Source organism: Anguilla rostrata, chromosome 1 (assembly GCF_018555375.3).
Source record: "Anguilla rostrata isolate EN2019 chromosome 1, ASM1855537v3, whole genome shotgun sequence".
NCBI lineage: Eukaryota > Metazoa > Chordata > Actinopteri > Anguilliformes > Anguillidae > Anguilla > Anguilla rostrata.
Genome location: NC_057933.1, coordinates 5,288,251 through 5,315,829, shown reverse-complemented (window position 1 = coordinate 5,315,829; position 27,579 = coordinate 5,288,251). Strand labels below are relative to the sequence as shown.

The 27,579-nt window shown below is 51.6% G+C and overlaps 1 protein-coding gene across 1 annotated transcript in view; it reads right to left on the bottom strand.

Moving 5' to 3' along the window:
• The window catches only part of daam2 (dishevelled associated activator of morphogenesis 2), a 129,375-nt gene that overhangs the window by 74,163 nt on the left and 27,633 nt on the right, over positions 1 to 27,579 (bottom strand). The window contains 1 exon segment of the mRNA XM_064302596.1: positions 111 to 318. Coding sequence (XP_064158666.1) covers positions 111 to 278 — 168 coding nt within the window. The 5' untranslated portion in view covers positions 279 to 318.

Here is a 27,579-nt window from a genome sequence, read left to right as displayed (position 1 = left end):
GGGTACGACTGTGGCAGGAGTGAAAGCCGGGAGGGGAACACAAGGGGACCCCAGGACCGAGTTTGAGGACCCCCTGGGAAATGAAAAAACAAAAGGAGACGAAGACTCACCACCAGCTCGGAGAAGCGAGCGTGCAGTTCCTCTGCCGGGGGCATGGGGGCGCTGAACTCCAGCAGCTGTAGGGGAACGCTGTCCTTCAGGTTGATCTCCGGGGGTTCGCTGCTGCCGAAGCAGCACAGGAACCCCAGGGCGGGGCGGGTCCGTTTCCGGGGGGGCATCCTGTCCTCCGGGGCAGGCCTGCTATCTAGGGGGCATGATCTGTTAAAAAAAGAGGAGAGAGAGAGACCGTTAGACACAGCTCAGCACATTTTGACCTGCCGCTCTGAAGTGTGTATCCGTGTCACTGGTCCCCACTTGTGATAAGTGTGTGACACAAGGACCATCAGCGGGTCAGGCCAGCTCCTTGCATGAGTACAGCTCAAGAGGGCTCATCGTGCCCCCAACACACCCTTGGGTCCTTAGTAGCCATAGAAGAATCCCCCCTACAGCACCTTCAAGGACCCCCCTGCTGAAAATGCAGGCCCCAAAACATCCAGCCAGGTATATTTCAGCTAGCTCACAACCACCGCCGATTCATCTTTACCAGAACGCAAGTGAATGAATTAGGGAGCAGGACAGGGGAACGTATGTGAGCGCGGAGTACCATCTTCCACACCACTGCGATCATCCCCCCCACCCCCCCCAAAAAAGGCTGAAAGTTGAAAGTCATCAGGACTGAAGTTCTCTCTCTTTTCTCTCTCTCTCTCTCTCTCTCTCTCTCTCTCTCTCTCTCTCTCCCTCTCTCTCTCTCTCTCTCTCTCTCTCTCTCTCTGTGTGTGATCTCAGCACAAACAGAGCCTGGCACAGTGGAAAGAGGGAGCTCCTGTCTCCAGCCTCGCCCGTATCGCCCATCATCTTGGGGCGGCAGTGTAGTACAGCTTCGTGCCCTTGGAGCAAGGTGCTTAACCTGCATTGCATCAGTACATATCCAAGCGGTACAAATGGGTTCTATGAAGACCCTCCCAGCCTCTGGCTGTAATTAGATGTATCTGAATAACAGCCCCCCCCTCCCCCTCCCGTATGGAAGCCCCCTCCTCTGTGACCTGGGGCGGGGGGGTTATTCAGGCTTTTCAGCCCCACTGAAAGGGAGAGGGGGGAAAAGAGGCCGTGTGGGGGGGGGGTCTCACTCACAGTTTGGATCGACGGCCCGTGTCGAGTGACAGCATGGGGTGGGCCGGCACCCCAACACCAACCCTCGCCCCTCCTGGGGGCGGGGACGGTGGCGGCGGCGGGCTCCGTTACAGGGAAGCAGGCGATGGTGATTCGGGGAGTGGGGGGTGTTGGGGGGGGGATGCTGGCCCGAGGCCCGGACCACAAAGATGCACTGTGTTCGAGGCCACAATGGGACCCACAGGGACGGGGGTGTGAGTAATGACACCGAAGCTGTCCGTGCACCGCTCTCTCTCTCTCTCTCTCTCTCTCTCTCTCTCTCTCTTCTCTCCCTCTCCCGCTTTTACACAAAAAGCAAAAAAACAACAAAAAAAAACCAAACTGCCCTTTGTTGTCACCATTCCCTGAATAACATTCCGCACAATGCTGACTTGTACAACGCGGAATGCAGAGGGAATTCTGAGAGGCTCAGGGCTTTTTTTTGTGTGGAAAAGGTGATGAGTTTATGATACGCGCCGAGCTGACACAAACACTTCAGGAACCAAAGCACGTGTGGGAAACTACACTTCCGTATGCCGCATGCGACAGGACTCAATTCCATTTCCATTCAGTTAAAGTTGGAAATTAACTGAAATTTAGTTAAGGTGTGAATCACAAACATGTGATTACAATGGACTTAGCTGAACATTCGAATGATGATGTAACAATCAGTACGGATAATTGAATGCAGTGTAGTTCTAGAACACTGGCTTAGAATTTTTAAAGGACATTCCAAAAAACCTACTCTTCAAAGGGTTAATGACCTGAAAAAAATAGTGTTCATATCAGGATTCTTCAGTGAAGTGAATTTAAAATCATTTCCTGATTGGACTTGACACTTGACTTGAATTTATGGACTTCACATTTTGTTGCTTTTCCCTGGCTGGAAGAAGACATACCCCTGTCACGTCGTCACATGAATAATTCTACTGCACAGAACTTGTAGCCTATATCAAGGTGAGGAAAAAAAAGGCGAAAATCCTCTCTTAAAATTCCCTCAGGACATTTATTGATCGTCTTTCCCCCTAAATGAAGGCAGACCATTTGATTGGGGACACCTTACCGAACGCGGAAGGTTCAAACACAGCGCCTACATCATTCAGCACTGCAAGAACGCTTTCACCATGTTTGCTAAGAATAGCACAGTAGTAAATTCTTTATGAATATGCTTCAGTCTCCAGGGAGAGGAAAGCAACTTCACACACTGGATCTCACTCTTTCTCTCTCACACTCTCTGTCTCCATCTCTTTCTCTCTCTCTGATTCTCCCACGCCTTTTTTTTTTTTTACACACAAGGTTTTCTGCAATACTGCCAAAGTGTCTAGCTTGTCTTTTTTGACAAGTCTATAGCGCTTCCTTCAAATTTGAAGGGAATCTGGGGGGGCAGGGGTGGCAGGCTTAGGAAAGGGACCATGGGTGGGGGTGGGGGAGCGGGGGGTTGGGGACAGTGGTAAGATGCACTCACGTGGAATCGTGCCTCCTCCCTATACGTACTGACTGAATGGAGGGGGGGTGGAGGAAGATGACGGAGAAGGGTGGCTGGGTGGGCGGGGGGGGGGGGGGGGGGAGCGCAGGGTGGGCCTGAGGGTTGTGGGGGTTTCTGGAGGTTTTTGGAGTGTGAAAAAGAAGTGCCCCGAGCGTTTTCTCCCCCCATCCCCCTCTCCATTCACCGCGGCCATGTCCGGACCCCCCTTTTAATTAAGACGGCTTTGAGAGCATCTCAATGCGCTTCGCAGTCTCTGAGGGAAAAGCGGGAAGAGAACACAGGAGTCAGAGGACAGCAGCCCGTCGCTGCCATGGACCCCGCACAAAAACAACAGCTATCCCAGGGCCCCCCCCCGCCCGGCTCTGCTCTGCTAACGCCCAAAAGCCCATTCACCAGCTCTACAGCCAAACCTCAATCGCGCCTGTTAGGGGGGGGCTACTGACACCCCCCCAAAACGAAGAGCTCCTATTGGTCAGCGGAAACAACTACAGATGGGGCAGAATTCCAAAAGTGTAAGAATACGGGAGAGATTTACCAACCGCAGGAGATGTGTACAGCGTAAGTGTGTGTGTGCTTCTTGAGCGTCTTCGAGTGTGTGTGTGTGTGTTTGTGAGTGTGTGCGTGTGTCTGTGGGTGCACGCGTGTGTGCGTGTCTGTGTGTGTGTGCATGTGTAGGTGTGTGTTATTTGTGTGTGCGTGCTTGTGTGCATGTGTGTGTGTGTGTGTGTGTGTGTATGTGTATCTGTGTGTGCGTGTGTGTTTGGCACAGTGGCTGTGCTCAAAGCCGCTGTCAGTGGGGGAAGCATGTCCCATCTCTATCACCCTGACAGAGGCAGTGGCAGTAACAGGCCAGTGTGTCTGAGCCCACACTGGTCCAGCGTTTCTTCAGCCCTGTTCCAGCACTGTGGTCTCACCCAAACAATGACGGTTACACTGTGTTGACTGCATGTCTCTTTCACCCAATCTGTCAATGCAGACGTCAGAAACTTGGCAGCCCCTGGTGGACAGTGAGAGGTCTCTCACACACACACACACACACACGCACACACATTCACAAACACACACACGCATACTTTCACACACACACGCGTGAACACACAGACTGTGGTGAGTTTATGGGGACTGTATACACACAGAGGATGGTGCGTACACGGTCCCCACAAACCCACCACAGCCGACTCCGACGTCGAGCTCCAGAGAGCAGCCGTAGAATTTGATTCACTAAAATTACGTCCTGGTCGAGCCATGATGGCGGGAGTTCAGTGGCCAGGCTGATTTCATTAACCCCAGAGCTGTCCTGTTTGTGTTTTTTACAGAAAAACCGATGTTTCACGCCGCCTGGCTGTTTCCCTCGTTAGCAGGAGCATCTGCTGCTGCAGCGCGCGTCTCGCATTGCTGCCTCTTCCAGCACCCCGCAAGGGAGCGGGGAGGCACGCTCGCCCCTTATTTACGAATTCGTTTTAAAAAAAAAAAACTGCGCACCCAAACCACGGTGCAGCCAGCAGGCGTACGGACGGAACCGTCCTCTAAAGCTAGGCCTTAGTGAAGCCTGTCGTAAATTTACAGTATACATCCACACAGTAAAATGGCCAGCAGTTCCTATTAGATTTATTTGACTTACTGGTCAATCGGCAACATTACATGGTCTTCAGGAGCAGAGGGGGCTCTTAAAAACTCATCTGAATCACATTACTGTTGAGTTGTTACGTTGTTGATACGTTGCGGATACATTACTGCTACATCGCCGTCATGTTGCTCTAATGTTGCTGTTACATAGCCGTTACATTGCTTTTACGTTGCCGTTACAGTGTTGTTGTTTTTTCTCTTTCCTGATCAGCGCTTTCTATTCTTCACGAATAAAGAGGACACGGACCTGAAGAACATCCCGCCAACTTCAAACCCAGAGCCACCCGCCGCGGGCATAAACGCTCACTGCAGTCACTCAGGGCCACAACCATCCCTGGGCCACACGACTCAAGTCTTTCTGGAGCACATTTTAATTGTACAGTATTCACCCCCCCCCAACCCAACCACTGTTATTAATTTATTACGGCGCGTGAAGTCTTCATCCAATCGACCTGTTTAAGTGGCGGGTGTGATTTAAGTGGCTGGAGCACTTTTGGGGACCTACAGCCTGCGTTCCTCTCTAAGGCCACCAGAGCCCCAGGGCGGGCCGGCTCCTCTCAACCCGGTATTACATTACCAGCTTCCTCTTCCCCCGGATTAGGAGCGAGCCTCTGGAAGCAGGGGGAGGAACGCAGAGGGGGGGTCTAGGGGCAGGGGCAGGAGCAGGGGCAGGAGCAGGGGCGGCGGCAGCAGCAGGCCCTACAGTACGGCATTCTCCAGCTCAGCCTTTCCGACCGCAGCCATTAGGCTCTCTCATCTCTAAAGGGCAGCGCTGATGAGGAAGAGCTAAAATAGCCGCGCCGCGGCGGCGACCAATCGCGCGCCACTTGACCCGCCCGCCACCGAGGTCACGATGACACCGCCGCCCACACTGGCCTCCTTCAATCAGGGAGATTCATCAGCGTGTGCTGCACCGTTTACACGCACACAGACAAGCACTCACGCGTACATAGCCACATACACACGCAGACACGCATACACACAGGCATGCATGCAGGCACACACATACACACGCACTCGCATTCATGCAAGCACGCACATGCACACACAAACACACACACTCGCATGCATGCAAGCACACACAGGCACACACACTCGCATGCATGCAAAGCACGCACACACTCACACACAGACACAGACACGCACACTCACATGCACACTCCGGCGCACGCGCACACACACACACACACTCACACACACCTCACAGCCCCGTCCGGCCCCCCCAGCCCCACCCTCAGCACCTCAGCCTCAGACTCAGCCATGAGCAGGACCCTGGCACCCAGCCAACCGGCCCAGAAACTAGGCCAGGAGCATGGCCCACCCTCACCGCCCCCTTACCACCCCCCCCCTCCCAGTCAGAGCCAGAGGAAGACATGCAGCCTGGATGAGGCAGGGGGGGGGGGTGGTAGAGCCTGCAGTGATTGCCCATCCTGTCTTAATTACACATAATGGCTCTGCAGGAAATCTGCAGTTGGGATGAGGAGGGGGGGCAGAGGGGTACAGTATGAGGAAGACGCCTGAATCCACGCAGCTTAATGCCAGTTCCCTAGCCAGGTCCGAGACCGCCCTCATCACACCTGTCCCGAGTCACGGTCGCCCCAGGTCTCTGTTATTTAACTAGCAAGCCGAGCTCCCTTCCACAGGAGAAGACAGAGAATGGAACAGCTCCAAATGCAGGTGGGTCTGCCAGGTAAACACCCCTTTGCTAAACAGCTTTGTCTCCACCGTTCCAGGTGGAAACGTCATCCTGTTTCTCTACGGTGCACCGCCATGAACACCTAACATAGCGACACAACCGTCTCCCGCTCGCATGCCAAGTCTCCTACTGGCCTTTCTGAATGGTCAAGGGGCTTCCACCGGGAAATAGCTGAGCAGGAGAAACACTGATCTGCTTCTGACCGGCTGGTGTAACTCCAGCTGGAGTACCAGCCCAGCCCTGTTGCCCTGAATCATGAGCCAGGCCAGGGGCTTTCATCAGAAACAAAACACGAGAGGAACTCTGACATACCTTGAAGCTTTCTATTGAATGATCTACGATATTCCATCTTAGATACCACCATATATGGTCAGTGTGTGCATGTGTGTGTGTGTGTATTGTGTGTGTGAGTGCATGAATGCCCTGGCTACAGCACCAAATCGCAGGACATTTTGGGGCTTTTCCGGATATAACGATTCCGAGAAGAGATCCCAGAATTCCCTCGGGCCTCTCAGAATTCCAAGCATCGCATTCCTCCGGCCCGAAGGTTTTGGCTACAGTAAACACTGCGCTGTTTATCTTAGCTCGCCGTTTGCCTGGAAACGACAAACTTTTCGTTGTTTGTCGTCCGTTAGTTCCAGTTCTCGGATGCAGTTTGTACGCAGGCATCCACCTAAACCCCAACACCACGGCTGAAATCGCACGCCATTGGGTTTCCCCTTCCAGCTTTTGAAAAAAATATATATATTTACAGTTTATTCTAAGCATCTTACTAAGCAGTAAGATTCTAAGCAGGGCAACTGCATAGCTACAAACCGCACTGAGGAGTATTTCACAAAGCAGGATTACTGAGTTAGCTGGATAACTGCACTGAGTAAAACCCAGAACAGCTCTTTTTTACTTCAGTACATGTTCCAGAATTGGAATGGTTCCAAGTTTTGCTCAGTGCAGTCATCCGGCTAACTCAGTAAACCTGCTACCTGGCATACCCCCAAGCCCAGCATTACTTGAGAGAGTTACCTGGATAACTGCATTGGGTAAAAACCCGGAAACCCTCCCAAATCTGGAACGCGGACTGAAGTGAAAAGCTCAGAGGCGTGCAGCGTCTGGGGCGGAGCGGATCCTTATGCAGCAGGGGCTGAGACGGCGTCGGAGGGGAAAAGCAGCTCGCTTTGATCTCGCAGTAAAAATGTATTTTATTAACAGAGTGCCGCTGCACACGGCCCGGCAGCCCCGCGTCAATCATTCATCGTTACCGAGGCGACCCCGCTGGCAGCGCAGCGACGACAACATCAGCCAGGCGGTCGCTGTGACCGTGCGGAACTTCCCGAATTCGGCGACGTGGGTAGTGCGCGCACTCGCACGCACAGTGAGAGAGAAAGAAAGTGAGAGAGAGAGAGAGAGAGAACGGGTGTGTGAGAGAGAGGGGGGAAGAGAGACGGAGAGAGAGAGAGAGAAAAGCAGAGGGTTGTGAATGAAAGACGAGCGTGGGTAGGAAGCGTGTGGTTTAATTCAATCTCCGCAGTTCGGGGGAGAGCTGTGTTTATTATCTCTCACCTTCCCACTGCTTGGATTAGCCTGGTATGATTTCCTGCCTGGCTGCTGAGTGGCCAGCACCTCAGATTTCTCCTCTCAGTTCCTCACTGTGCAGTCCCCCCCACCCCCCCCACCCCCCCTCCTAATATCACATCATCATCCATCATTCAGCTATCTGCACATCTCTTATAGACGCAGACTCCGTGACAGCCCCCATTGAACCCTTATCTCAGTATTCATCTCTTTTTCTATTTATTTCCATCACTCTCTTTCTGTCTTCCTGTAGCCCCCTTTTATCTTCTCTGTGTCTGTTCATCTCTATATATCTCCCTTTCTATATTTCTTTTTCACTCTCTTTTTCTTTTTCCCTTTCCCTCTTACTATTGTTGTTCCAGTGCAGTCCAATAGAGCACCCCCTCCCCCCACCACCTGTGAGCAGACATCAGTACAATGACTACGCACTTCCTGATCACATCAGCCAATCAGCTGTTCCGCTGTCCTCGGTCCCCGGTGCATCAGAAAGGTAAAGCCCTTCAGACTCATCAGTAGCAGTGCGGAGTGAACAGGAAGCGTGTGTCACGGCTGACCTCCTGTTGCCGTGGCACCCTGACAGGTCAGCAGGACCGCTGAGAGTGCGGAAAAGTGAGAGGGATCCTGAACGTGCGGGGTTGAGCACACTGAAACGAGCCTAGTGAGCGTGTCCGTAATGAGCAGTGGTGGGGGGGGGGGGGCTGCTGGCACAAGGCAGGGGGAGGGGGGGGATCTGAGTGCAACACACTGCCAGGGTAGGCAAGAGCATGCATGCCCATATGTAAACACATGCAGATGCACACACACACACACACACACACACACAGGCCCAGCAGCAGTAAGAAGGGTACCAGCTGCTCCCCCTGTGTAACAGCTCCAGAGCTCAGAAGAGAAGGGGAGGGAGAGAGGATGGGGGGAGAGAGAGAGAGAGAGGGAGGATGGAGGCGGGGAGGGGGGAGAGAGGGGGGAGGCACTGCCACTTCTCATTCAGCTCCCTACCTCATCACCTCATCCACAGCACTGAGAACTAGGTCAGTGGAGGAGGAGAGGAGGAGGCAGGGGGGAGCATCAATGTGATTTCCTCCCCCCTCCTCTCTCTCTCGCTCTCTCTCCCTCCCTCTTTCTCTCTCTCTGACTTATCTCCCTGCAACAACTGGAGGCTGCAGCAGCATGAAATGTGCCCCCCTTTCTCATTTTCTCTCTCTCCCTCTCCCCTCCTCTCTCTCTCTCATACACACACACACACACACACACACACACCTCACTAATTCATTAGCACACTGCTCTTGCTGCAGACAGAAATCTCTGCCTCTCCAGCTGTCAGATGGTTTTTAGTTTCACTCCATCTCTCAAAAATAAAAAAAAATGTAATAAAATAAAGAAGCAAAAAAAAAAACAGAATAAAGAGCATTTTTGCTTTTATGTCTCATCCCCCCCCCCACTGCTCCCAGCTCTCTGCTCTATTCCGCAGCACACTGGATGGTCCCATTGTGGGATTAAAGAGGAACTGTAGTATATGGGGGGGGAGCATTGTTCCAGAGCTGTAAATTAATAACATTCTCCCGGGGAAACCAGGCTCGGCAGCTACGGGAGGCACTCACATGAAGAAGCCTGCGGCACCATGGCGGTGGGGGGGGGGGGGGACGGCCCCCCCACACGGCTCACTGGAGCACACCACAGCCCACCCTGATTGGCTGGAACAGGAAGATGACACCAGCCTTTACTGGGGGGTTAAACGCGATGCCACACCAATCACCTGAGCCTACCCGACCGCCGCTCTGGCCATCGACCGTCACAGAGCAGAGCATGCTGGGGGAGAGCCCTATGGGAGGATATGCCTGCCGTCACTCATAAACACGGGCACCCCTCAGATTACAAAACACTTTCGGGAAGGCTGGTGAGGTGAACAACACGCTGTGTGTTCTGTACGAACAAGTGAAACTCAGATCACAACCAGTTTAAGAGGGTTGGGTAGAGTTTGGGGAGGCGCTAACGTGCTAACAGGCGCCTATGCGCTTCGTAACCACGAGCGCTCCTCGGACGGGGAAGAGTTCGTGAGGTTAGCCGCACGCTAACAGCTGATGTCAGGTGCGTGGAACCCGAGCCAAACAGCAGCTGGCAGTAATGTGAGCACCTGTGACATTTCCCCTTCACACAGGCGCGCGTGTCCTCACCTACAGGATGAAAAGGCGCCATGGCAACCATTTAATCTTGGAGGAGCTCAGCAGCGTCGGCATCAAAGGCCGTGATTGATCTGGCTGGCCCGCTAGGAGGAGAGGGTGTGTGTGTGTGTGTACGTGTGTGTGCGTGTGTGCGTGTGTGCGTGTGTGCGTGTGTGTGCGTGCACGAGTGTGTGTGTGGGCGATACAGGGACCAGAGCCTTACTGACCCACTCTGACCATGAGGATCACTGAGTCGATACCAGCCTCTCTACGGACTCCTCATTTCTGCGCTAATCACCTCCATTAGCCTCCGAAAGACAGCTCAGATGTGTGGCGCGCAGTGATGACCTCACACCATCGCCGCTCAGCTCAGACGTGTGGCGCACAGTGATGACCTCACACCATCGCCGCTCAGCTCAGATGTGTGGCGCACAGTGATGACCTCACACCATCGCCGCTCAGCTCAGATGTGTGGCGCACAGTGATGACCTCACACCATCGCCGCTCAGCTCAGATGTGTGGCGCACAGTGATGACCTCACACACCAACGCAGCTCAAACAGCGATCTTCCTAAACAAACAGAATCAGTAACGGCTCACTGTTAAATAAATGTCACGTCTACTCTGAAGCCCGACACTGTGTGCTAACACAACTTCCACTGTAGGTAAGAAGTATCCCTCCTCTTGGAGGACTTAAATCTAGAAATAGAAACAAGAAAAAGGAAAATGTATTTTAAAGAACAGTCATTTTTGCTGTTTAGGCTGATTCATTGTTATCTTGAAAAATGCCTTTATTATCTACAAAATAAACGCTGTTTCAGTCGTTTCAGTTTATCAGGAAGAGGCAATTCAACACTCGATCTTCAGCTGCACCAGCGCATAAATAAAAACCAAGCTGGACTGCGTTTGTTTAGTTTCCGAAGATTTCGGGGGGCCGCCCTCTGTGTACGGGACGTCCCGCAGAGGCCCATTTTAACCATTTTTGGAGATTCGGAGTGACAGGCCGAGCGGAGAGGTCACTGGCTGCGGTGTCATTTCCGAAATGCTTGACCTGTCCTGGCGCGATCGCGCTCAGCACCCGTGTGGGAAAGGCTGCCGTCTGTTTACTTTAGCGTGAGATACAGCACAGCGCGGCGCGGTCCTGGCGCTTTCCGCGTAAACACGACTCACGGAAGGTACCGAATCCGATGGTTCCTCGGGAAGACACACGCTCACAAATCCACTGAAACACACACACACACATACGCTCACAAATCCACTGAAACACAACACCCCACCATGAAAACCCATCACAATCCACTGAAACACACACACACACAACCCCACATCCAGAACACACACAACACAGTCAGCACACATACACACACACGCACGTGCACAGGCAGTCAGCACACACACACGCACACAGTCAGCACTCACACACACACACAGTCAGCACACACACACATACACACACAGAGTCAGCACACACACACACATACAGTCAGCACACAGACACACACACACACAGTCAGCACACTCAGCGCACATCAGTCACACACACATCAGCACACACGCGTAGTGCACACACAGCCAGCTGACTCACAGCACCCTCTGCAGTTGCAACACGCAACATGCCCACACAGCATCACCCCATTAACCTAAAACGTGAGCCCTCAGCCTTCCACCGAACATCACAACCTCACACACGACAGTCAGGCGACAGTCGCATTCGGGATTTAGGACGGCGGTGCGTCGGTTCAGGCCAGTAGAAGAAAAGCAGCCCTCTGCTACGTGAGAGGTTTGCGTATTTGCTGAATTGCCGCCAGTGTCCCATTACTGACGTGAGCTTCAGTTCGGCAAGCCTCATTCAGGTCAGTGCAGGGGACGCGCAAGTTGACATGGTGTCGGTGGGGCGTGGAAGAAGCAGTGTGCATACTGGTGTGTGTGTGTTAGTGTTGCTGTGTGTGTTGTGTGTATGAGTGTGTGTGTGGTGTGTGTGCAGTGTGTGTTGTGTTGTGTGGTGTGTGTATATGTTGCATGTGTGTGTGTGTGTGTGTATGTGTGTTGCAGTGTGTGTGTGTGGTCTGTGTCTGATGTGGTGATGGTGTTGCATGTGTGTGTGTGTGTATGTGTGTCTGTGTCTGCTGTGTGTGTCGTTGTGTGTGTGTGTTGTGTCTGTATGTGTGTGTATAGTGTTGCATGTGGTGTTGTGTTGTGTGTGTGTGTGTGTGTGTGTAGTGTGTGTGTGTGTGTGTGTGTCTGTGTCTGTATGTGTGTGTATGAGCGTTGCATGTGTGTGTATGCATTTGTGTGTATGTATATATATATGTACAGTATATGTATATGTGTATATATGTATATGTAAGTGTATGTGCGTGTCACACTGATCATCTTCCCCAAGTCATTCCACAAGCGTATCTGTAGGATATATTTACACTCTGGAAGGTCAAAGGCTTATTTTGCCAGACAACAGCACACAACACAGCTGCAAATATAAACACTGGGTTTGGAACCAAGAGGGAGGAAACAGTGAAGACTGCCAGTGGAAATCTGAAAGATAAAAAGCTGAGCTCTATTCACCGCATTTCCCACAATGCAACAGCCCCCCTTTTCTGTGACCTTTCTGTGGAGCAGAAGACTGCACCATGACACTCCACAGAGATCTAGCTCTTCCCAGAATCCCCTGGGGCCTGCATGACGGGTGATAAGCGTGTCTGTGTGAGGCTGTGTGCCTCAGTGGGGGGGGGAGGACAGAGATCAAATGAGAAAATGATCCTTCACTTTCCTCTCCTTTCCTTTTCCCTTCTTCTCTCGCTCCCTCTGACAGAAAGGGAGAAAAAAGAGGAAAAAGAGAGCCCCCCCCCCACCATCCTAACCCCTCCCCACACCCCACACTACCTTTTCTGTCTTCCTTTCTTACAGGCACTACATCCTATGGAAGCAAGACAGCAGGAGCCAAGATGGCTGCATCTACATGAGAGTGGCAGAATCCTCCTTTCTGTGTTCCATAGCCATTACTCTTTCTTTCTCACAAACTCCACATGTTGTGGTATAGGGACAGCAGGAGCCAAGATGGCCGCACCTGCATGGCAGTAGCAGAATCCTCCTTTCCGTGTTGCATAGCAATTAGAGCAATCCACATATTCCCGTCCCATCCACTGCACACAACCAGAGAATCTCTCTACTGTAGGGTAATGTAACTCAAGAGGTTGCAGGTTTTGTTTCACCAAACAACACTAGAGATGTTCCATGTGGAACTAGGCTTGTAACTCAGAGCTTGCAGGTTCTAATCCCAAGCGAGGCACAGCTGCTGTACCCGCTTAAGCAAAGTACGTAACCAAACACAAAAACGGATGGTAAATTGAAAACTTAAGCTGTGTGAGTCATTCTGGGTGAAGCAAATAAATACTTTTAATTAAAGGAAATACAAAAGTGCGGTACCACTGTGCCTCATTTATTGCTCTTTAAATGTTCTGGCTGGTTGGGGGTGATTAAAGGACAGTGTAATGTGCAGAAGTCCAAAAAGAAGGAGAAAGGCATTACTCATGGAACGGTCACTCCCTGTACACACAGAAGGGACGTGTTTTGTAATGCGATTCTTAAGACCGCTGCACAGCCCTGCCGGAACCAATAAAACAAAACCACTTCCCTGCAAACTGAGACAACATGCTGGAGAACCAATGGCTCCAAGCACCCTTCAAAGTAGACAGATGATATGAATTTGTTCACAAGAGAATAGTTCGGATTAAGGCGCTTATCTCTTGCAGGGGACATACACTATATGTCCAAAAGTATCGGGACACCCCTTGGTCTTGGGGCTGTTTTTCATGGTTTGTACTAGGCCCCTAAGGGTGGGCCAACTACCATATTAATGCCCAAAATGTGGATGTCAGGTGTCCACATACTTTTGGCCATGCAGTGTATGTTTGATGAGGGGGGAGGGGATGGGGAAAACATTTCTGGGGAGTTTTATTGCAGATGGGATGTTATTAATAGACATTTAATTTAGTCATCCTTGTAAAATAAAAACAAGAAACCATTTCCACATCTGGTGAATGCCTCTCAGAATTTTTTATGGAGGAAAACATGCAGGCCAGATTTACTGAAGTTTGGATGTTTGCTTAATTTTCTTTGACAGAGCTGGGGTCCTGTTCTCTTTTATTTGAGGCAGGAGTGGTGCTGGGGGGGGGGTAAAGCAGACTGATTAAAACACATCAGGCCTAGAGGAAGCAGCAGGCTCAGTTCACTTCTCTGTTCTCAAGCCCATCTGTGCAGTTAACTTGATCACTGGTGATTTAGTGATGTTTGATCTACACTTCCTGGTCTGGGAGCGCGGTTAGCCAGGTCTGGGGCCTTGGCGCGTATTAAACAGGTGAACGCACTTCCACGGTTCTCCTACCTCCCTGCAACTCAACTGCTGGTTTTCCACCCTCCCTTTACCTGGGAGTCAGGTGTGAAGCCAGGCTGGCCGATCGGTAGCACCAATCCTTCAGTTAATTGACCTGGGAGGAAAGAAAGCCCAGGGTCTCGGATTCGGATTTGGATTCGAGGGGCCAGATTTGAGTATCCATGACGTATTCCACTCCGGATCAGATCAGGTCTGCGAAACGAACGCAGTGTGATCAGGAAGAGGCAGCAGTTGTTCGCAGTCCTAAGCCACCGTATGTACTGTCTATGAAAAACACAGCCTCTGAAATGCGACCGTGCGTGTCATGGGAGAACATGATGAAGACGGGGACGGGACACGATGTCCCATCTGCTGCAGGATAAGAAACGAGGCAGAATCAGAAGCAGGTGAGAGTACGCCGGAGAGAGAGAGAGAGAGAGAGAGAGAGCCGCGGTCGGCCGTGGGAGAGCGGTCTCCAGGAAACCATTTATTACTCGCCCAGCTCAGGGAGAACATGGACGCCGTGCTTCTGCTCTCCCGGGGACTAGTGCTCAGGGCTCTAACAGCCTGGGGCGATTTGAGCGAGCGGTGTCTGTGAGCGGAGGGGCACATCGGAGAGGGGGGTACGTTTGAGCGAGGGGTGCGTTTCAGTGGAGGGGCGCATTTGAGCTGGGGGCACGTTCGAGCCGAGGGGGGGGGGGGCGCATTTGACCCCAAAACTCGCCGGCCCGCTCTGGCACGCCGCCCGTGCTGATCTCGCCGTTTCCACGGCGGCGGGCCGCGCCCCGTCATACCGCCACGGCCCAACTGACCCACTTTCCAGCCCCAGACACCCTGAACTCCAGCCCCCCCCCACCCAAAAATAGACACGATCGCAGTACAAATAATGCTAATAACATTTCTATTTATGGGGGGAGTGTGCATTCCACAGGCTCTGCATGCATTCTCACATACTGATGAGGGGGGTGGGGGGGGGGGGTGAAACCCAAGCCATGGCGGACATCTACATTCCCATAATGCCCCTGGGTATAGAGCAGATTCCCCGTCCTGCAGAGAAGCCCGTGGAAACACAGCGTTACGCTTTAATCTAAACTGACCCCATTACCAGCTCAGCTATTCACACGTTTTTAAAATACAAACTGAATTCTGGAGACGGCAGAAGCAAACGCTCCACTCGGTCGGAGTAAGGGCAACGACGCTTTCGGTCGTTCAGAGAGGAGGGGAGGGGCCGAGAACCCTTTTATTTAAACTAAACTAAAATACAAGTTGTAGCTTGTAGTTTACGAAACCAGCCGGTAGCAGAAAACGGCAGTTAACATTTGTGATTTTCGTAAAAAAAAAAAAAAGTGGTGGTTTGGTGAGGAAGGGCCACCCTCGGTGGTAAACAGCTGAGAACAGCCTCCTTTTCAGGAGGGCACCAGCGCCGACCTCACACGCGGCATCTTGTGTGACGGGCGTGCGGTTTTCGGCTTGGCAGAGCACGTTGGCGCTGGCGGGCACTTCGGCTGGCACGGAGGGGGCTTTTTGGGGGGGGGGCACTGCCCTGCCCATGCCCTGCCCTGCCCATCTGGGACTGGTCCGGGCCCCCACAATGGGCATTGTACGGCGGGGGGGCTATGTCACCGCGGGGGTTCAAAGGTCAACAGCTGCTGCCTGGAAGCCCGCAGGCCCCCGAGGCTTGTGGGTAATGCCCGGAATGTCGGTCTCTGGCCGTTGCAGCCGCCTCAAAGAGAGGGCCGCCGCCGGACCGACCGGGCTTTAGAATAACCCCCGCGAAGCCTCCTGAATCGGGGCTCTGTGCGCCGGCGAAAAAGACGCGGTTGCACCCCCCCCCCAACACCCCCCCTCGCTCGCTCGCTTCTGAAAATGTGTGTCACCGAGACAAACTCTGTGCCCTCTTTGTGTTTGGGACACGGAGGGGGAACTCCAGCTATCCCATCGCTTACATTTAAGAAATAAAAAATACAACTGCACTCTTACCATCCGTAACACTATGCTTTACTTGGGCTACGCTACTACTACTAGCAGTAGCGCTACAAGAACAACTACTATCACTACCACCATCACTGCTGCTTACTGCTATTAGCACTGCTGCCACCATCCCAATTACCACAACTACTACTACCATTATCCCCACCGCTACAACAACTAGCACTGCTGCTGCTACTACTACTACTGTGCAAGTACTACTGTATGCATGTTTATAGCGTGGTCATTACTACTATTACTACCACCATCATTGTTGCTTACTACTATTAGTACTGCTACCACCATCCCAACTCCCACAACTACTACTACCATTATCCCCACCACTACAACAACTAGCACTGCTGCTGCTACTACTACTGTGCAAGTAATACTGTAGGTATGTATGTATGTAGCGTGGTCGTCAGTACTATTTATAACTACGAGGTGCAGTGTGAGTGTTCTAACTGTACTCTAAGCTGCAGAGTCGTACTGAGGCTGTAGCTGAGGATAGTGTTGAAGCCGTTTCTGTGGAAGGCATCTGCTTTGGTTTATGGTCCGTGCTTCCCTTCCTTTCCCTGAGCGTCACGAAAGGGAGGGAGGAAGGCGCATAACCACCGCCGCAAAGCGCAGTTAAAACGCAGTTAAAATGCAGTTGAAATGCAGTTGAAACGCAGTTGAAACGCAGTTAAAACGCAGGCGCTTTACTGCGTGTCTCCATCCTCGCCCCAGCAAAAAGTAGCTCCCGCATTCATAATGAATGAAACGAAGCGGATAAAAAAATGAAAAATAGAACTATAAACGAGAAGCCTGCCTTCCCTCATCTTTCATTCATGCCCTTGTGCTCTGAGATAACGGGGGGGGGGGGGGGGGGGGGAGGAATAAAAAGCGGCACGCGTTTCAAAGTCCTATGTAACCCCCCAGCCCCCACCCCCGCCCCTTCACCCCGCTGAGTGTGAATTTTTCAACACTCTCTGAGTTCTTCTAAGCCCCTCCTTTAGCTGTGGGGACAGAAAGACAGTAGAGCTTCTCGCACTCTCCAGCTCCTTCTCCAGCTCTGAATCAGCCTGCAGCCTCCGCCCGTACCCCCAGATTCCTGCCCCCCCCCTCCCACCGGTCAAAACAGCCCCCCCCCCCAGCCCCCGTCAGACAGTGAGGGAACATCCATCACCTGTTCACCTCACGAAAGAACCCAGAGGACCGAGGCCAATCCCCCCCAAACAGGCGTCAATAATTGATTTTGCGGCTAGAATTACGCTCGACTCGACTGAAGCATGAACCTTTAGCTCCTCCGCTTTGGACTCGGAATTTACGAGCGAGATGGAGCCTTCGCATCGCGCTGAACCCTCAGATACTGGGGGTGGGGGGTGAGACGTACACCCGGGGTCCCCGACACATTCTGGAGGGTCTGGAGGAAAACACTCCATCCCCTGCGGGGGGGGGGGGGGGGGGGCTCTGGGGAATGAAGTCAGTGTTAGCGTTAGCATTACCCCGGACCTCACACCGTGTTTTTTAAAGGCTCGCGGGGAAGATGGGGGAACGAACGGAGGCAGAGCTAGCGTTAGCGTTAGCGTTAGCGCCAGCCACTCCCTGCGGGATAAACGATGTTAACGTTAGTTACGCAACCCCCCCGTGTGAGGAGGGAGAGAGAGAGAGAGGAGGAGGAGAGGGAGAGAGAGAGAGAGAGAGAGAGGAGGGAGGAGGTAGAGAGAGAGAGAGAGAGAGAGAGAGAGAGAGAGGAGGGAGGAAGTAGAGAGAGAGTGTGACCTCCATATCCAGCACATCAGAGATGGAGATCAGAAATAGAGGGGGTAGCAGATTGCAAAGATCCCTGTCACTAACCCCCCCCGCCCCCCTTGTTACCCCAGGACCAAAATGTTCCAGTCAAGCCCGACGGCTCCTCCCTACAAAATTCCAGAAATTCCCGAAGCCTCCAAATTCCAAGCATGTATCCCACAATTCATCAGGGGGGGACACCAGTGCTCATTTCTCAACGCCACCACAAGCCAGCCCCCCCCCTCCCCCAAACCCTCTGCAGTGCTCCTTGGTTTGGTGTGACATGCAATCCCCCAGCTCCTCTTCCAGTCCAGCCAATGGGAAGCATCCTAAGAGAACATTACATAACCCTGCAGGCATTTAGCGGACACTCTAACCCAGAGTGACTTACACAGCTTTTTGCATAGTGTCCATTTGTACAGCTGGATACGTACTGGAGCCATGCAGGTCAAGGCCCTTGCTCTTGAATGGTACAACAGCAATGTCCTACCAGGGAATCAAACCTGCAACCTCTGAGATACATGCCCAGTTCTCTGACCATTATAATACACTGCCACCCCCTACGGGCAAGGGCAGGAGGGCATCGACTCCTTAAATGTAGCCCACAGTCACAGCCCCCTGACTGCAGAGGGGGGTAAAACCCCTGCACCGCTGGCTAGCATGGGAACGCTTCGAACCCGTGACCCTACAGGCCTGTGTACTGCTGTAGCAGCCAGCTGGTCTCTGAGTGGGGAGCGAGGGGGGGCGGGGGGGTGTAAAGTTTGTAAACCTTCACACAGCACTTTCTGGCTACTGTGTCAGACCTGTGAAGCCTGTGAAGTCAGAGTCTGGCGAAAAAAGCAGGAGAGTTCGCTTCGCCCTCTGTCCTGGCAGGACTGGCAGATGAGAACACAACTCAGACGCAGTCGCTATACCCCCCCTTCCCAAACCTTCCCTTTTACTCAGCCTCCTCTGGGACACTTCCCAAATATTTGTTTTATTGGGGTGAAGTCGAAGGCTCTCCTCCGCCTCCTGGCTACAGCGGGACAGGGGCACGTCAGTGCTGGAGGGGCCCTGTGGCGGCCCCCAATCTCTGACCTGTTCCCACGACACGCTCATCTTGGAGCGGAGGAGGACGGACCAACCCCCCCACACCAACACCCCCACCCCCCACCCCACCCCCGCGCGATCAACGACGGAATCGAATGTCCCACACTCACTCTGCCAGACCCCACCAACCTCGCCCGCACCACCCTGCAGTGATGCTGCATGCCCGTCTCTCTCTCTCTTTCTCTCGCTCTCCTCCTTCTCTCTGTCTCTCTCTCTCACTATCACTCGCTATCTCTCTCTCCTGCCCTCTCTCTCTCTCATTTATATATATCACTGTCACTGTCTTTCTCTATATATCACACACACTCACTCTCTGTCACACTAACACTAAAACTCCCCTTCTCACTCGCTCACTCTCCATCTCTCCCTCTCTCTCTTATGATCTATTTCTGTAATCTCCCCATCTCGCTCTCTCTTTCTCTTGGTCAGTTTCTCTCTGTAATCGCTCCATCTCTCATTCTCTCTCTTTGATGATCTGTTTCTCTCTCTCCATCTCTCTCTCTGACGATCTGTTTCTCTCTCCCTCTCTCTCTCTCTCTCTCTGATGATCTGTTACTCTCTCCATCTCTCTCTCTGATGATCTGTTTCTCTCTCCCCATCTCTCTCTCTGATGATCTGTTTCTCTCCTCCTCTCCTCTCCTCTCTCTCTCTAACATGGCCTCCCTCTCGCTCCCCCTAGCTGCTGTGCTACTGTCTATACGGACGGGCACCCTGCCCGCCTCGCCCCACCCAGGGAGAGAAAGAGAGGGGAAAAAGAGAAGAGAAAGGGAAAGAGAGAGAGAGGGAGGGAGGAAGAGAGAGTATCGGTGAGAGAGTCGCTAGGCAGGAAGTGACCCCCTGCAACCTGCGCTTCCTGCTGCCCCCCCGCCCACCCCCCCCATGCCAAACTCCACCCCAAACACTACCCCCCCCAACCCTCACCCCCCCGACCACATTCTCGGCCTCAGGCTTCCCGAGGAAACAGGCCAGGCATCACCATTAGCCCAGAGAAAGTCCTCCCATCCCATCCTACCTCTGTGTGTGTGTGTGTGTGTGTGTGTGTGTGTCTGTATGTGAGTGCTGTGTGTGTATGTGTGTGTGTGTGTGTGTGTGTGTGTGCCTGTGCTTGTGTGTGTGTGTGTGTGTGTCTGTATGTGAGTGCTTGTGTGTGTATGTGTGTGTGTGTGTGTGTGCCTGTATGTGTGTGCATGTGTGTGCCTGTGCTTGTGTGTGTGTGTGTGTGTGTGCCTGTGCTTGCGTGTGTGTGTGTGTGTGTGAGCAGGTGAATTTTAGCCATAGACTCACATCACTCTATCTGTGAGTATAGGAAATGGAAGCTGCCTAATAGATCTCTCACTCTCTCTCTCTCTCTGTCTTTCTCACTTCCTCTCCCCTCCCTCGTGCTCCCTCTGTCAAACCCAGCTTTCCTCACTAATAACGATCACTATAACAAGCGCTAATCTCTCCTCTGAGCCAGTCCAGTGGCCCCTGTGAATCACGGGGGGGGATCTGCAGTTCCGTAGCGACCTCGGTCGGGCAACGAGCCGTCCCAGCCCCCCCCCCACCACACCACACCCACACACACGACCCACACACACACACACAAAGGGTAATGTACTGTGCAGAGAAGCTCTGATAAGGCCCCCCCCCCCCCCGGAGGCTGGAGTGGTTTCGGTGTTTTATGGCCACTGTCAAAAAAAAGGACAGATTTTTTTAAAAACTGAGGAATTTTTGCTCTCCAAGAGGAAAATAAAAAGGTCACCGCTCACTGGGATCGCGACACACGCATGCAGATTTACTAGAATGTCTTCAACAAATCAGACGCTTATCCTGTTTCTCACGTACATACATCATGGTTACAGAGCGTACCCTTCACAGACAAAAAAACAAAAACGTTATCACGGTAAAGGCTGTTGGGAAAAACTGTGGAATGCAAAATCTGCGCAGCTCAAACTGAAATATAGCTGGGAATCCCTAATGCCCTTTGACCTTTCAGATAAAATGGCCCCAGCAAGAAGTCCAACACTACCAACACCAAGACAAAAAAGGACAAAAGAAAATTACGATTTAAAAAATAAAGTCGATCAATTAAAGTGAATAAGGTTGATCCACCAACTTAGGCCTACAATTAACAGGAAACTTGCATTTTTACTTTTAATTCGTCCTCAAATATCAAAGCTATGGCCCTAATCATACCCTTTCTACATAGGAAGCAGCTCTAGACTGAGAGAAAAGGCACTTCACAAACTATGATTTGCCTTTCAGTATTCTGCACAGCTACGGGTAAGATGGGGTACTAATGCCGAATGAGAATTCTTTCCTCCCTGACGAGGCTTCCTGGAGATCTACTGTCCAGTAGGTTTACGCTCCAAACCTAACAAAGCCACACCTCATTCAACAGCTAGAGCAGGGCCGCCCCAACCCTGTTCCTGGAGATCTACTGTCCAGTAGGTTTACACTCCAAACCTAACGAAGCGCACCTCATTCAACAGCTAGAACAGGGCCGCCCAATCCTGCCCCGATCATGTCGTAGGTTACACCAAACCTAACAAGCAACTCATTCAGCTAGGCAGGCTCCAGCTATTCCTGGATCTACTGTCCGAGTTTCTCAACCCTAATATGGCTCACTCGATTCCACTAATCAGCAGCTCAACAGGATCTCTTAACTGTTGAATGAGGTGCGCTTTGTTAGGGAAAACCTACAGGACAGTAGACCACCAGGAACCAACCACCTGGTCAGCCCTGTTCATAAGGAATATAAGAGTCACGTGACCTGCTCTTCATTATGAACGAGCCAATCACATCCAGCCCTCCGCTCCGCAGGGAACGCGGAGCACACGGGCAGCCGTCAGTCACTCATCCCTCATCGTTCCCTGACAGCCGTCAGACACGTGGCCCCCTGGTGGTCAGCGGATGACATTTAGCCACCGGGCTCGAGATCAACGGATCGATTAGCATTTCTCACACGCGGCGCAAGCTAAGCCAGGGCGCGACGGCAGACCCCCAACGCCGTCCGGCAAACTGCGAAGATGCCGGTGGCCCATCCTCGCCTATCTTTTAGCCAAGGCGGCGCACATAATTTCATGATTAAAATTACAGTCTGCGCAGTAGCACTTAGGACAAGTATTGCCTCTGAAAGCGCACGGGCATTCACGTGAATCCATCCAACGATACGTATTTACACACACGTTACCAATTTGACATTTCTGACTGGAAGTGCTGTCGAAGCAGATCACCTGTGGCAGATCATCCAAAAAAAAAAAACAAAAAAAAAAAATTTCTTGAATGGAAAGCCACCAATCACATACGAAAGAAGAGCGTACGATTGTCAGAATAACAGGCTCATTAGACAGTGCAGATCTACAGACTGTGCACACACACACACACACCTTTACACAGTACGGCTGTATTGTGTCATTATTCTCATGAATGGCAAGCGGGCGCATTTTCGGTAAGAATCCCATCAGCGCCTCATTCCTCTACGTAACTGAGTCCAGCGCTGAAGCACTGCACCACCGTGGAGCACTTCTGCATTAAAAAGGATTCGTTTTGGAGGCATTAAATAATGCAGATTGTAACAACGAGATCGGAGATTGGTTTTAAATTAAAATTAAACCGTACAGTGACTTGTAATGGGTGAAGAGCGGAAAAGGATGGATACCCTATCAGATACGCAACTGAGCGGAAAATTAATCAGCTTCTCATGAAAAATGCAAAACAATCGAAAAGCAGGTTGAGGACAGTTATCAAATAAAGGTAAGTGCTTTCTAACCCCCCAACCACCACCCCCACCCCCCCCAGCCCCATCTGTGGCTGGAGAACAGCACACAGTCCTCTGTTCCACTCATTCTGTAAGGCCATGGATTAGACAGACCAGCTGCAGACTCTGCCGTGCCGCCGCTCGGGATCCCTTCGTTTGATGAGACGGACGACACAAGCCCGACCGCGGCAACGACGCCGCGCGTTCCCGTGAACGGGTTTTTTGGGGACCAGGTGCATGCTGGGAGCTCTCGGTCAGGAGACCGGCTTCTCCGGAGATGGGATAATCCACCTCCGACCCATGCTGCACCTTAACCCCCCCCCCCCCCCCCCAAATGTTTGCTTCACCAAACGAAGGCAGCCCCACACAGCCGGAAACGCACTTTTTTAAAAATGCGAGGCGCTCTCGTAGCGCACGCTAGCCGCTAATCCGTGGCACGGGAAGCCAGCACGTGAAATGAACAGCATAAAAATGACAGAATGCTTAACGGCAGGAAGCTGCTATCTGTGCGTTCACTGCGCGTACCGTGAAGAGTTCAAGAACCAACACCTCAAGTCAAAATAGTAATTATGACGGTCAATCGAAGGAGTACTGTGCATAGTGAAGCGTTCTATAGTTTGTAACAGAAGAGAAATTGGTAATCATGGTTCTGTGAAAGAGTACCATGCATCCTAAAGCAGTTTTAATTTTGTTAAAACGGTATGCTAAATGTCATCGTATCATCATGTCTAATTTTATAAACTCATACATCCCAATCTCTCTGGCTGATTTTATTTGTATTATCTTTTTTCTGAATGAGTGTATTCAGTTGTTGTGTGGCATTATTACAGGATTAAGCTCCTAGCCTACCGTGCAGAGCGCAGAGCCTCTCCGGTCCTGACTCCATGCTGTTGCTCTCTGTGCCAGGAAGCTGACCACGGGTGCAGCTCCCAAAAAACTGGAGGAAACAGGCCTTTGCCGGGGACCCTAAATCACTCGGCCGAGCTCGCACTGCACCCTGGGTAATTACATATTTCTGGCGCTGGGTCAGCTTGAGGGCAGTGTCCGCAATCTGAGCGTGACCAGAGAGACGGGGGAACAAACAAGGCGAGTCCATCGGGCTGTTGAGACTGCATGGGACATCAGTATTTTTTTTGGGTGGGGGGGAAGGGGGGGGGGGCTTAAAAATCAGCAAATGACTCCCCGTAGTCAAGCAGTTCTGCACAGGCCCTGGCAACTGCACTGTCTTCTCACAAGATGAGCGCACCAGGCCTAGCACGGGAAACGCCCTCCCGGTGACCACACCCTAACCATCCTTCACCGCGAAAGGAATGGGGGAAAGTATGGCGGCCACAGCTCCTGTACACCAGCGGTGAGATATGCGCGAGTTTTCCCAAACAGCAGCTAAATTTATTTCAGGAAGAAAAAATTTTTTTTTTTTTTTTTTTAAGTGTTTTTTAAAGAAGAGCTGGCTGTTCGGAGGATCTGGACGGGAAAAGGTGGGCGGAATATTGGAGCGTGCAACGCTGAGGGTGGTCCCCCCCGTAACACGCACAACGGCACTTATGTTCCACATGGCGGGGAGGATGTATTTCAAGACGGCGCTCGTAAATGCGCCAGTCAGACCCAATAAGATGAGAAGAAACAGGAGCTTTTAAAAAAAAAACCTCGAGGAGAGGATGAAAGCCCGTTAAAGACTCCGCTGCTTCAGCCTATCACCGAGCGGGCCGTTTTTTTTCTCTGCAGACGTTTCTGGAAGATTCCTGAAGTCGTGAACCCTCGCAAAATGTTGTTGCGCTGTTGCCCCCCCACAACGGCTCGTGTTGCGACGCCACGGATCCGCTCGACCTACGCGATTAATAACCGGGACGGATGTGCGCTCGAAACGCTCCGGAACGTGGCGGTCTCATCGCACTGCAAAAACCGCTGTGACTGCAAGAAGAAGAAGAAGAAGAAGAAGAATAAGAAGAAGAAAACAGCATGGCATGACCCTGCCTTCACGTCTTGCGGCTTCTCAGAGACGCTGTTTCTCTTGGCCAGGAGCGCCGCTGTCCTCCGTGCCCTGCTATACGCTCAGCTCCTCGAGCTGCACTTCAGGGGCGTTCACCGAACAGCGCACACACACACACACACACACACACACACACACGCATAAATTAAATCAGGACCGATGTCCCCACAATAACAGCATACACTTCGGAACGAGAGAAAAAACCCATTACTGTTCTTCCCCCAACCACTTTAAAGGGACAGTCCACTTCCTGTGGGTTTTTTTTTGTATGTATTATTTCCGTCTGAGTGGTCCAGGCAGTGTTTCCTTTTGTGTGCGATGAAGGATAAGGAGAAGGTCTTAGATATTGATCATCGCAGCAACACTGTGTTTCTTTTGGGCCGTATATATGAACAGATTTATTTTCTGTTTATTCACAATTATAAACGTAAATCCCGGTTTTTAGATTCTGGCGATGTTTATTTCCTTGAATGCAGAGGACTTAGGTTACACGAACCACAGGAATTACTTCCAACCAAAAATAACATTAAATATAATTTAAAAAATAATAATTGTGTAATATACAGCCTCTGGAGGCAAACCTGCCCTGGAGCTGCCTGCAATGTAGTTTTCTTGCTTTAGACCACAAATCCCAGAATGCTCCTATACCTGCCATTGCAAAGCCAGCAGGTCCTCAGCAACGTCCCTAAATGTCCAAATTACCCTTCATTGCATATAAAAGTCTGTCTGGCCCAACTGAAAACATAAACTGAAACAGTATATATTGAAACACCCAGACGGCGAACTGTCCCTTTAAGATTACAGCAACATCTGTACCTGTTGACAGAGCTCCAGCTACCGTGATGAGAAAAACAGCTAGCTCCACTAGCCTCTTTTTGCGCTAACACGCTCCACACTGCTAACAGCTTGCTTGGATTTTACTGCAACATTTTTAGAAAAAGACAATAAGCAACTTAATTGAAATCCAATTTCACCGCATGAAAACAAACAAGCAGGAGGCATATGGGGGGTGGGGGGGGGGGGGGTTGTGGGGGGGGCGCCGATCCATATGAAAGGAGACTGCGGACCATATTCGAGAGGACAGGAGGGTGTGTGTGGTCAGGGTAGTCTGGTTCAGCACATCACGCCAGTTTGCTCAGGGGGAAACGGTGGGTGTTGTAGCTCGGGTTTCTGCTCCACAGCCGCTCCATGCAGCGCTCCCTTGGGCGAACCTGTCGCGAGGCTGTGGAGAGGGTATTTATGTGGAGTAACTCGTGCTGTAGTACATGGGAGAAAGTCCTCAGGCTGCCGTGTGAGGGTGAACGGTATTCAAGAGGACGGTCATAATGTTGCAGTATGAGGGCGAACGGCTGTCGATTTTCTGGGTGAATAGCGGTCGCGAGGATGAAAGACTGTAGTTTGAGGGTGAATGGCTGTAGTTTGAGGGTGAATGGCTGTTGTGTGGATGAATGGCTGTAGTTTGAGGGTGAATGGCTGTAGTTTTGAGGGTGAATGGCTGTTGTGTGGATGAATGGCTGTAGTTTGAGGGTGAATGGCTGTAGTTTTGAGGGTGAATAGCAGTCGCGAGGATGAAAGACTGTAGTTTGAGGGTGAATGGCTGTAGTTTGAGGGTGAATGGCTGTTGTGTGGATGAATGGCTGTAGTTTGAGGGTGAATGGCTGTAGTTTTGAGGGTGAATGGCTGTTGTGTGGATGAATGGCTGTAGTTTTGAGGGTGAATGGTTGTAGTTTGAGGGTGAATGGCTGTAATTTGAGGGTGAATGGCCGTAGTTTGAGGGTGAATGGCTGTAGTTTTGAGGGTGAATGGCTGTAGTTTGAGGGTGAATGGCTGTTGTGTGGATGAATGGCTGTAGTTTGAGGGTGAATGGCTGTAGTTTGAGGGTGAATGGCTGTTGTGTGGATGAATGGCTGTAGTTTGAGGGTGAATGGCTGTTGTGTGGATGAATGGCTGTAGTTTGAGGGTGAATGGCTGTTGTGTGGATGAATGGCTGTAGTTTGAGGGTGAATGGCTGTTGTTTTGAGGGTGAATGGCTGTAGTTTGAGGGTGAATGGCTGTAGTTTTGAGGGTGAATGGCTGCTGTGTGGATAAATGGCTGTAGTTTGAGGGTGAATGGCTGTTGTGTGGATGAATGGCTGTAGTTTGAGGGTGAATGGCTGTAGTTTTGAGGGTGAATGGCTGTTGTGTGGATGAATGGCTGTAGTTTGAGGGTGAATGGCTGTTGTGTGGATGAATGGCTGTAGTTTGACGGTGAATGGCTGTAGTTTGAGGGTGAATGGCTGTAGTTTTGAGGGTGAATGGCTGCTGTGTGGATAAATGGCTGAAGTTGAGAGCCGATCCCTCATCCCTCCTTATCAGTCCTGTGTTCCTGCCCATCACCCTTATCAGCTTTGTTTTCTTAACTAAATACACACTCCCTCTCCCACTCCCTCTCTATCTCCCTCTCTCTCTCTGCCTCCCTCGCTCTCCCTCTCTCCTTCTCTGTCTCTCTCGCCGTCTCCCTCTCTCTCTCCCTCTCCCTCCCTCTTTCTACCACTTTCCTCTCTGCCTCTTCCCGTCCTGTCCTTTCTCTAACACCGTCGTGTCTTGTTTCCTCATTTCATCTGGGCCTTCCCCCCTTTCTTGCAGTCTGTCAGTCCTCTTTGTTTCTTATCCCGGAAGTCTCCCCTGCTGACTGAAGCCAAAGCAATCCAATCTAACGCATCGTCGGTAAGTTCGTTAAGGGACGTCACCATCGACATTGCAGCGGCGAAAGCTGTTCTGTAACACAATGCCGTGGCTGCTACAGAAAGAACAGAGGACAGAAGGAACGTAGGAGCTGATTTCTGACAGCCCCCTGCCCACTGCAGTACACATACTGTTTACCTTTCT